Below are 11,846 nucleotides of genomic sequence, written 5' to 3'. Positions count from 1 at the left end.
TGAGTTTTTGGATGAACCCGCAGCAGTTGGCCCTCTAAAGATAGTATTTATCACAGGCCCTCGGGGTCATGGTCCTCCAAAGATTGCATTTATCGCCGGTCCTTTAGTCTGGGGATTTCGCCCCTGATCGTCTTGGTCCTTCCTTCGATCATCAGAATTCTTTCTCCCATTGTTATTCCTATCTCCTCCATCTCCAGTGTACTTGCTCAACCTCCTTTTTTGAATGAGGAACTCTATTTCATCTTTTATTTATCTACACTCATCGGTGTCATGACCAGCATCCTTGTGAAATCTGTAATATTTGCTCTTATCTAGCTTGGTAGGATCAGCCTTCAATGGTTTAGGCCAACGAATATCTCTATCTTTCTCAATTTCCATCAAGATCTGGCTTCTAGGAGCATTCAAGTTAGCATATTCAGTGAACTTTTGCCCAGGTCCTCCCTTCTTCGGGATTGAATCTGTGTTTTGCTCAGTCCTGGGATACTTGTCCTTAGCAATATATTCCAGATCAGTCTTTCGCTTCTTGCCTCCAGCGGGCTCGCTATTCACTATTGTCTTCCTCATGCTTTCCTCCACATTAATGTATTTCCGGCCCTATCTTGGAGCTATAACATACTTTCAGGGGGCGCTTGGCCAATGACATCTTGAAGAACTCGTCCCTAGTCCTCTGTTGCAGTGTTATCATAGCTACCTTGTCATCAAGGTCTGGGACTTTCAAAGCTTCCTTGGTGAAACGATTCAAATAGTCTCTCAAGGACTCCTTCTCTCCCTGCACAATGCTCATGAGGGGATGCTGAACTTTTCTCATGCACTCTCCCACTGATGAATTGCTTAATAAAAGCCTGACTTAGTTCTCTGAAGGACCCAATAGAATTCGGAGGCAAACGGCTATACCATCTTTGAGCCATTCCCGACAGGGTTTGAGGAAAGGCCCGACACTTAATAAAATCGTTCACGAATTGCAGTAACAGTGCATTAGAGAATGTTCTGACATGATTAGCGGGATCTCCAGTGCCATCATAAACTTTGATGGTGGGCATCTTAAACTTCATTGAGATATGGGCATTCAATATCTCTTCAGTGAATGGTGGAGTAGGATAATTAGGATCTCCCAAGGGAAGAAGATTATTTGGATCAGCCCTTGGGACAACAGCCCTTCTCTGTAGCGGACCATCCAGGTCTATGATTGGAGGATGATTTCTCCCTCTTGGAGGTAACGGGGGTCTGGAGGTCTGGTGCGCCTCCAAGTCGCGCTCCAGCCTTTGAATCTCAGCCTCGTGAGCCCTGATTCTCTCCTGCACTTTTTGGGGATTCGTCCCTCGGGTGCTCCTAGGACGCTGATTACCATCAGGCATCGGCTCTTTACCAGCACGCCTCCTTCTTGGGGCCACATAATCATCCGAAGATTTGGAGTCTCTCTTAGTGTAAGGACCAGAGAATTCTTGATCGTCTGGGATAGGAGCCAAACCACGTATATATTGGGGTGTCTACCCTTGTGCTTCATTCCGATTAGCATGTCCACTCCCTCCAACCTCGGGGTAAAGGGGTATCCCATAAGGGGTTAGTGGTCACAACAGTTGAATACTCATACCCAACGGGTCAAGAATTCACAAGTGTATGTAGCTGTTGAAGTTGGGAATTCATCCCTTGAGGAGCTGGGGGAATCGTCCCTTGTGGGTGAGGTTCAGTTGCCCCAACCTGGGCTCCTCCTTGGGGGCGGCATAGGTCGAATGCGGAGGTCTCTCCACCGTTGATGAAATCGTTTGGGTCGTTCCGGCTGGTGTACCTCCAGAGACGCTGTTTCCACTCCGTGTTCTCGCCATGGTTGTTGTTAAGATTCTCACGAACGGCGTCAAATGTTATGGATTAAAAACTAGGTATATTAATTGTTGTACTTACTACTAGGGTTCGTGAGCTTCGAGGTTCGATTTGATTACTCTTGTGTCTCATGACTCGATTTGCCTTAACAAGATGCCTTTGTACCTTACTGATTGTCAAGGATCAAGTCAAAAAACGTAGTTCTAATTGGTGGAGGTGAGACCCCTTATATAGGTGTTGAGAGTCCTTGAATTGGACTAGATCTAGGAGACTTCGTGGGCAAGTCTTAGAATTAGAATAGACTTTGGAGTCCTAGGAAGTAGGATACTGATTCCTTATCCTATTAGGTCCCTTGGAGGCTAATCTACAAGGATTTATGTCCTCACTAGGACTCATCTTAACAGCTGATTTCTCCCTTATTTAATTAATTTCGAAATTAATTAATATTCAGGGTTTTGAGCCCTTTCTAATGGGCTTAGTTGTCAGCCCAATATATGTGATATTAATTACGCAATCAGGGTTTATTTTATTCCCTATCAGGGTGGCTAATTGTAAATACTTGATGTCATGTAAATCAGACTAAATGAAAGTGAGCGACCAACTGCTACGTGAAGCTACAACATCAATGCCTAACTACATCAACCCACTAACAACTAATCAAATGAATGTCAATGACTAAGAGAACTAACATAGTTGGTGATAGCGACTTGACATTGGTCAAGTCCCGAGTTTGACACGGCACATGTGCTGATGGGAATCTTTGTAAAGAAAATGGAAGTTAAGATAAACTTTACATGTGATCTTGAGTTTTGAAAAAAAAAAATATATTTAATTTCCATGCATGACAAATTGGAGAGATATTCAAAGCAATATATCAAGATACAATCTAGACTCATTTGTCAAGATTTATGGGAAAGGGAATGAAGAAGCAATGTTGCTGGACTGCGAAGATTGTGTCATGTATTGTCTAGCAATTATTGTAACTTGGTGATTTATAAACTAAGTATAAAAAATGTTTCACTTAAACAATAGGTTTTACATTTCCAGAGAGAAGAAAAGAGAGAAATATGTTTCACTTAAGATATATATATATATACACATATATATACGCACTTGTGTATAATAGTAACGTATTTATATAAATCAATAAACTTTTTCTTTAATTAGAATGGTTTGAAACCCAAATTTTTTTAAAATTTATTTTGTAAAATATGAAAGATTTTACTTTATATTTGATTTTCAATAGAGATTTAATGAATTTTATTATAATAAAATATTTGATTCAAATTCTGTGTTTTGATCATTTTACAAGGGTTTGGATATTTGAATTGTAATTAGAAACTAGGTTGGATATGCGTTGATCCTTGAATTTGTATTTGAATTGGGATCGACCCTGATTCAATCCTAATATCATTTCACAACCGTATTTTGGCACAAAGTGTTGATCCATTTTAATTCTTCCCCGATATGCATGTATAAGTTAATATTTGCAATATCATGCTTATTTTTATTATATGTGTCAACTATCTATTTTTTATTTTAACATATACATTTATTACAGTAAATGATGAATAAAATGCTATAAAATATACGCCTCGCTAGCATTGTAAGGTAACATTTATTTATCATGTGTATACTTGAACTATCTTCTTGAAACCGTTTGTTGTAATAATTTCATTCATTTCTTGAAGTATCTTCTTGAAACCGTTTGGTCTCTAATGAATTAATTATTTTGTTTTGATTTCTTTTATAATGAATTTCATTCTTATTTGAGATATGTTTATTACATACTCCCTTCATATCATATTATTTAAAAAAAGTTAAAAAAATATATTTTAAAAAGGATTAGATATAATTTCTAATAATATAAATTTTGAAATATATTTTATTGTATATAAAGTGTAATTTGTGGTTAGAATATGATAAAGTTGAACATATATTAATCTGACATAAAGTATACTATAATGGGTTAACAAATAATATCCCATATTAATTAAGCTGAAAAGTTAGACACGTGTAAATGATATACATGAATACGATATCTTATTAGAACATCTTTAATGGGGTTGTCAAGAGGTTGTCAATATTTATGTGACATGACAATTTTGGTTGCCAACCTATTGGAGTTATGGGGTTTCCAAGGGATTATCAAGCAAGGTTGCCAAAACTTGGCAACTTCCTCATTTAGTTAAATACAACTTTTGTCCAAAAAATATATTTAAACTCATTTCCATTTTTAAATTCCCAATTTGGCAATTTATTTTTATTGTACTAATGTAGAGACCATATTGGCAACTATTGGAGTTGTCACCTATTGGAGTGTATTTTTGAAAAAGGTTGTCAAAGATAATATGGAGGAGAGATAAAATAAAAAAACTAATATATATATATATATTGACTTGACAAAATTTGGTAACATTTTACGTAATTCCTATTGGAGATGCTCTTAGTGATTATTTTAAAATATCAATGATAAAGTAACATTAAAATCTAATTGTGTTTTACATGCGATAAATAAACTACTTTAATTGGACTCTTGCCGGAAGAAAATTCGATTTGTATTGGGCTCAAGTTTCGGACCCTTTTAATAATCTTGATTCTTGATCCAATATGGGCTTAAAATGGGTTTTTTGTGGGCCACTGGAATCGCTCTCTAGATGCTGATATAGTAGTTCTTGAATATGCTTCAAATTTAGCATGACGATTGTATACTACTACCCATACTTTATGATACATTTTCTCTTTTAAATCAGCTAATTTGGTAAGGTTTCTCTTCTGGGTTCATATTAATTTCTCAATTTTGTCATGTAAATAATAAATCTTTGGTAAATTGTTATCCGGGTTCATCTGAAATTTCATTTTTGTTTTGCTGAAAAAGTTTGATTTTTTTCTGTTTTTAGTTAGATTGAAGAAATGGGTAGGCTTTTTGTTGAATCTCTTGAAGGGAACGTCTATTCTTGCAAGCATTGCAAAACCCATTTTGCACTTCTTGAAGATATTGTCTCTAAGGTTCTCTCTCTCTCTCTCTCTCTCTCTCTCTCTCTCTCTCTGTGAGATCTGTGTTTAATCATATGGATGTAAGAGTTGATGTTTGGAAATGATCATTCTTGGTTAATGTGGTTGATATGAGGTGTGCAAGTGGTATTGGACTGTATATATTAGTTTTTCTTAATCTTGGTGATTGATTGATTGTTTTGTGCTTCTATGGTTAGTAATTCCTGTATTTGGTGGGAGGAGTCGTTTTACCTTTTTTTTCTAAATCATGTTTGTGGAAGCCTAAACTTTGATTCAGGGATTTAATTCTGATGAAATTTTTAGTAAGAAAATACTTATTTGTTAGAATCAGCTAAAAATAAACTAATATGGTTATAGTTTATTGAGTTTGCATGAAAAGAACTAAATTTATATCAGATTAATCATACATTTTTCGAATGTAGTACAAAGGCATTTAATGCAATCCTTATTATGAGAGCCGAGACTATAGGAACATGGAGTTATAATCTCCTTCACATGCTAGGTTTTTGAAGGTGTAATTGGTCGACCATATCACTTAGTACACTGCCTCTTATTCTTTGTTTACAAGGTTGGGGCGCGTTTTAGAAATGATAATCAGAGTTTCTATTATATTCAAGAAATTAGGTAAGGGTTATAATATTCAAACCTTTTGTCCTGCAGAAATGTGATCACTTGCATGACTATTTAAAGTTGCAATAAATTTCAACCAGTTGATATGTTTTTCAAATTTTCCCTAAGGCGATGGGGAACGAAATTGAACGTAAAGGAGTATTTTATCCATGTTAATAATTAGTTTAAACGTATTTTGTGAAAAGGGAACTATATTATATTTATATATGTTTTATATGTTGGACAAGTAGTATATTTTATATCCGTAGGTCAGTCATATAAGTCCATTATGTTTATTGGGGTTTTATTCCCTAAATAAGTCAAGTAAACATCCCATATATTACCTTACAATTATTGAGATATTACTATTGAGTCGAGTCTCTTTGTTTATGGGTTGCTATCCATTATAATAATCTCCCTTCCGCAGTTGGAAAAAACCCTTTCGGTAGTGGATTTTCTGCGGTGAATTCACTAAATTTTATCTTTTGATCATTTTTATACAGTAATACATTGTCTGTCATACATCACATGTGGTATGTATCATGTATAACCGTACTTGCATCTGTTTTTCCTTCTTTTTCTAAAATTTAGTTCCAAATGGAAAAATTCTCTATTAATTAAGAATTATGAGCTACTGCTGTTAATTCTGTATATGTTTGGAGTTTATAATACTTTGGTACATGATTTATTACACATCTGGGGGTATGTTAATCTTTAAAGAAAATTGTAAGAGTATTGAATCATTTTGAAAAGCACTGAAGCATACTGACTTCATCTGATTTACTGTAATATTTTGCCGGATTGTGTCCATCTCACTTGATCCCAAACCCTAATATATACTGCCTCACTTTGTCGGCTCGGCTCCCTCTTTTCATTAGAATGATGTATATATTGTTTCTGGTATGGAACAAGTATTTCCTTTTATAGGCAGCTCAAAATAACAATTCATTTAAACACAACAAATGGAGTTCCATTTTCAACTCTCATAGATAAAGATCATGAAGAGGAAAAAAAATATTTGAGGATTCCGATAACCCGTTAAAACGGTTTTTTAAGTGTTGCAATTGTTTACTTAAATGATCAATGTGTAGTGATTAGTGACTCATTTCTAAAATGTTCGGGGCTATGACCCATGGTATATTATTATCTTTTTGAACCACCAACAAACTGGATCCAGTAAGTGTATTATTATTAGACATATAGTAACTTTATTTTTTTTCAAAATCTCACATTTAATTGTGCATCGCAAGTTGTGGTTTTCAAAAGTGAAGTAAAAGTATGTTATTACTCAATACTATCAAAGGTCCGATATGATAGTAGTTTTTTCCACTGTGAATGAATGTTGAGACCTCTTCATATCCGAATTCTGAAACTTAATGTAATTGTTTCGGTATCTGTGCTCAGTAATTCCTTGTGTGTACATAAAAATCTTCTCTTTTCCAAGTTAGGTTACTAAGTTTAGGAAGATCTCGGTAAAAAACAGTTAATCTATGCAGTTACATATAATACAGCCTTTCTAAATCAGATAAGATAACTTTAATATGAATTGAGACAAATATTATCATGGACGCCTCCCTTCTCATTTGAGTAGGGGTAAGGTTGCATACATCCTACCCTTCTCAAATCATGCTCTTCGAGCGGGATAAGTGAGTATGTTACCTTACCTTAAATTAATTATCATGGATAGCTTTTATGTTAACTGAATTTTGAACCCTGGTGTCGTTCTTTGTTCAGTATCTCTGTCCAGTAGATCCTTGTTGTATCCTTTAGCGTACAAATAACATAAAGAAATGTAACCAACGTTTATTGGAAAAAGCAACCCCAAAGATTTGGGACCAAAAGCGGTTCGCGGTGACCATTGAATAAGTTTCTTCGGCTTGAGTCGGGTTAAAAGCACGGAATGTATTTGCACCATCACCATCTTCAAATAAAGTATTTTCTACAGTAGCACCATGAATAGCGCATAGCAAAGCAGCGCCCAATACCCAAGTGTAGGAAGATTTCAGTAAGAAGCAATAATAATAGGCTGTTACATTCATTTTAGCCTTTCTTAATCATACAATAATAGCATTTATTTTATTTGAGACAAATTTTAGCAATTTAAGGCATGCATTTTTTAGTTTTTCAGTTTCATGTATGACAATCTTCGGAAAGCACCTCTAATTATACAACGTAAATATCTGTACAGATGCAGATATTGTTACTTTAAGCTGCTGCATTTGGAATCATATCAGATTTCTATATATTAGTTCGTTATTGCCTCAAAACTTCTTTAGGTTGGATGATATAACCGTATCCTGGAGAGGCAGAAGAGAGGTGTGGAAATACTATATTCTTTTCAACATTGTTCAGGAAGTAGTTGCAATTAAACGTTTATGGACCTACTAGAATACATCATATACCATTATCTCTCTATTCATTTTTTGAAGAAATGTATATGAGTCGACAGCTACATTCATGATCTGTTATTTGCTTATGCTTTCAGGCTTTTCATTGTAGGCATGGGAAAGCTTATCTCATTACTAATGTGTAAGTCATCTTGTTTAGTTATATATCAATTAGCACACATTTCTTCTACATTGGGTAAGAAGATATCTGTCTAGGACTATTCTAGTTTTAAAAATTGAGATTCTCTTTCAAGTTGATAAGCAGTCTTCTGCTGCATCAATTTGGCCGCGGTCTAGTCTTTGGCTAGGCAGAACAAATTATACCTTGTTATTTTTTATAATGAATTTTGTAGGTCTGCTGTGCTTGAATGCAATTAGCTTTTAATTTAAAATTGTTTTTTGAGGAGAAAGTTTCTTTTACGAAATGCAGAAATTATAGAATACCGAAATGCACTATATATTAGCATAAATCACAGAAGGATGAATAAGACCCACTAGGCACTAGGCAGCTAGGTGTATAGTTACTGCTTATAGGTGCCTACCACTGTCTAGAACACTAAGGAATGCTAGGCACTTGTTCCTAGCCTGCTTATGTTATGTTTGGTGTGAATGGAATGGATGAGAAGATTGAAAGAAATTAATGGGTTTTATAAGGAAGATTTGAAAAAAAAATGTAGCCAAATTGTTATGATGAGAATGGTGAAGAAATTGGATGTGGTAAGGAAAGGAGCATTCTCTCTCAAATTGGGTTTCTAAATTATACTTTAGATGATTAGAAATGGAATGGGCCAAAGAAAAAAATTTATTGAATATTTGACCATTTTATACTTCACATCACGTTCCATTCTCCTCAACCAAACACAACTAGAGTCTAGACTCTAGAACACTAAGTAATCGTATTTAGCAACAAAAAGAAGCTAAGGAACCGTGTCTTAACTAATTTAAGAGGCACTAGTGTACCTTCAGGCTACACATTTGCACCTATATGCATATCGTCTATTGGCTTGCAGATGTTATGCTCCCAAGTGTGTTATTCTTGACTCTGTTCAAATGTTATCCTTCATAGTGTGAATGTTACCTTTGGAGAGAAAGAGGAAAGGATGATGATAACTGGAATGCATATTGTGGCTGACATATTCTGTGTGTGCTGTGGATCCATTGTCGGGTGGAAATATGTAAGTGAATTTTTATCAGCTCTATAGCTTAATGTCATATTTTTGGTATTATTATCAGTGATGGAGTTCATGATGTTTTTCCCAGGAGTCTGCATATGAGAAGAGCCAAAAATACAAAGAAGGGAAATTTATTCTTGAGAGGTATCCCAGATTATATTTTATTGTGCTCAACTCTATTGGGCACTAATCCCTGAATCCTTTTTCCTGATCAGGTTCAAGGTTTTGGGTCCTGATGGGAGCACCTACCAAGGAATTCCAGAAGCTCAATTTGCAGAAAGTGATGCTGATGAAGAATGATACTTGATTACCCCCTCTTGTTTAGGCTAAATAAACTCTTATAAATATGATTAGCTGAAAATAACTGTACATTCTCTTGATCTTATGGCTTACCGGCCATGGCGCTATTTTGCTAGTTAGAGTTATTACAGATAAATTATGCAGGAAAAGGTAGGACGTTCCACTCATTTCTACAGTTATGATATTATGGTAGCTTTTATAACCTACAAAATCTTCTAATGATCGATCAAATTTAGTCTTAATGTCAGCTCAAGGTCTCTTTTTCTCCCATTAAATACATCATTTTTTGACATTTGTTTGTACGCCATTGCGCATTTTAGTGTATATGCCTGCATATTTGTTTGTAATTCTGTATTTGTATCAGTATATTTTGGTCTGCAGTTGCTATTGTGGCGTTCAATTCGGTTAAGGGGACACAAGTTCTGATCGAGCCACATGTGTATTAGTGATGTTTTTGTTAGAAAGGTCATGTCTTTATATCTGAATTTGTAGTATATCTGATGAGCCCATGAGCTATGTGGTGAAAACGCTCTCTGACGCTCTGCGACTTTTTTTTTTGGATGCCAGTGCAGTGAATCTGGTTGTGCTACTTTAACTTTAAATAACTTGTGTTAGACAAAGCTAATATTTGATTATAATGCTGCAATTGAAATTGTATGGAAAGGTGATCAACCGAGTAATTTAGTAGGCAATTCATAGAATATTGAGTTGGATTTGAACGCCCTTGGTCCAAATAAGTGCAATTTAGGGTACTAGAATTTTCTTCAAGTTTAGCATATTGCAACATATCATATTTTAATGTTGATTCATATTCACAATCTTATCAAAAATAGGAAGCGTGGGTTGACGACATCTATATCGAAGCGCTGTCCGCAGATCAAATGTTTATCAATTTTACTTCATTAAGCGTAAAACAGGTCATAACTTGCTGCCTGTTTGGCTAAGCATTTTATCAACTTAAATGCATGAAAATAAGCGTTCTACTGTTTCACCGTTTGGGTATTCTGGTTTATGGACTACGTGTGTGTATAGTAGAATGATCAAATATAAAATAAAATTAAAATAGAAACTATGAACCAATCTAAGTCATTAGATCTACCTAATCTAGTGGTCCCCCTAATCATCCCACCCAACTACTCTACACCTTCCTACACTCAATTTCAGTTTTTCCCCTCCGTTTTTAATTTGATTTTTCCCGTCAAACCGTAAGTTTTTTTTTAAAATCCGATTTCACTATATTTTTCAACATCTCTTTTTGCATACCATATGTGTTATATTTCGAATTAGTTTTTTTTTAAAAATTATTTGGTTTCTAGTTTTTATTCTAAATTAGTTTCTATTTGAGTAGCCCTTATATATATATATCTTATCTACTAGCTTAAAACTGTACGATGCACGGATCGCACAGATTATTTTTAATATTATAAATTTTTTTAATTTTTTTTTGAATTCACTTCTTAATTTTTTTCATTTAAAACTTTAAATGATATGATTTCATAATAATTATATTAGTAGACGTATATGTTCATACTCCCTCCGTCCCGGTGGGTTGTTTACATTGGGGGACGGAGGATCGGCACGCATTTTAAGGCTCCCGTAAAACATGGTTCCCTAAATAATTTTAAATAATTTTTCTTTTAAATAAAAATATAATGTTTAAACTTTTATACAAAAAAAGAAAATTCTAAAAAAAAATTATGGAACTATATTTTATAGTAGCCTTAAAGTGCGTGCCAAGTATGAGGCAAAAATATGTAAAGAATCCGGTGGGACGGAGGGAGTAACTTTTTAGAACGTTTAAACTTATTTAAAGTTATAGTATTGGTAAGGGAGAAATGTTATTATAATAAAATTATTTGTTTTATTGAGGGTAAAAATCTATTATTTTCATTATGTTCGGACCGTAAAAAATATTATTTTAGCATGGTGATTACTTAATCGATTAACTATAATTCTATAAAAAATATTTGAAAAAGATAATATTACTGATTAAACGATATAGTTTTATTGATAATTTTATGTGTATTTTTAAAAAAATAATATTTATGTTTTACTTAAAAATTGATTTTTTTTAGTTCACATATATAGTGTATGAATTATATTTAGTCTAATATTAATTTGATTTATCTCGGATCAGTAGTTTGCATTATTTTATTTTAGCCTGATGTCTAATGTACCGACCAAATCAAATTAATTATTTTTAGTTTAATTTTCATTTTTTTTAAAGGCTGGATCAATAAGATAATTTTGTTTTAGATTGAATAATTGGTATATATGGTTTTATGGTTTTATTTTTGTTGGCTGAATTGTATTTTATTTTAATTTTGTGTTAGTATGTATCAATTGTATAATATATTTTCTTATCCTGGATAAATAAAATATATTATTTTGTTTATCCTAGTTCATTTGTATAATTTATTAGGAGAATGGATAGTATTATTTTTTTTATCTTAACCCGATTCACATGATATATCAACTAAATCTTAATAATTATATTTAGTTTGTTTAAATTTAATTTAGCCCGAAGTAACAAATTAGAATAATA

The 11,846-nt window shown here is 33.7% G+C and overlaps 1 protein-coding gene across 2 annotated transcripts; it reads left to right on the top strand.

Moving 5' to 3' along the window:
• Positions 1 to 4,396: 4,396 nt before the first annotated feature.
• LOC141707467 (protein yippee-like) lies at positions 4,397 to 9,678 on the top strand. Of its 2 annotated transcripts, none has more exons than XM_074510649.1 (6): positions 4,397 to 4,579; positions 4,723 to 4,827; positions 7,928 to 7,971; positions 8,896 to 9,004; positions 9,090 to 9,145; positions 9,217 to 9,678. In XM_074510649.1, exons 2-6 carry the CDS (start codon positions 4,732 to 4,734, stop codon positions 9,299 to 9,301), a joined length of 390 nt encoding a protein of 129 aa, XP_074366750.1. In that variant the 5' UTR covers positions 4,397 to 4,579; positions 4,723 to 4,731; the 3' UTR covers positions 9,302 to 9,678. The 2 variants fall into 2 exon arrangements, with proteins under 2 accessions (XP_074366750.1, XP_074366749.1); XM_074510648.1 differs by having other exon boundaries at positions 4,401 to 4,579; positions 4,719 to 4,827; positions 9,217 to 9,672.
• The last annotated feature ends 2,168 nt before the right edge of the window (positions 9,679 to 11,846 follow it).

The sequence above is a fragment of the Apium graveolens genome, chromosome 2 (genome assembly GCF_009905375.1).
Source record: "Apium graveolens cultivar Ventura chromosome 2, ASM990537v1, whole genome shotgun sequence".
Taxonomy (NCBI): Eukaryota; Viridiplantae; Streptophyta; class Magnoliopsida; order Apiales; family Apiaceae; genus Apium; species Apium graveolens.
The sequence above is the reverse complement of the archived record's forward strand: the minus strand, read 5'-3'. Positions and strand labels throughout refer to the sequence as shown.

What these genes read in the sequence shown, in the direction of transcription:
- LOC141707467 (XM_074510649.1), top strand. Translation starts at nt 4,732, where the DNA reads ATGGGTAGGCTTTTTGTTGAATCTCTTGAAGGGAACGTCTATTCTTGC. An exon ending in TTGAAGATATTGTCTCTAAG is followed by an intron (nt 4,828 to 7,927) that starts GTTCTCTCTCTC and finishes TTATGCTTTCAG; the next exon opens with GCTTTTCATTGTAGGCATGG. An exon ending in CCATTGTCGGGTGGAAATAT is followed by an intron (nt 9,005 to 9,089) that starts GTAAGTGAATTT and finishes TGTTTTTCCCAG; the next exon opens with GAGTCTGCATATGAGAAGAG.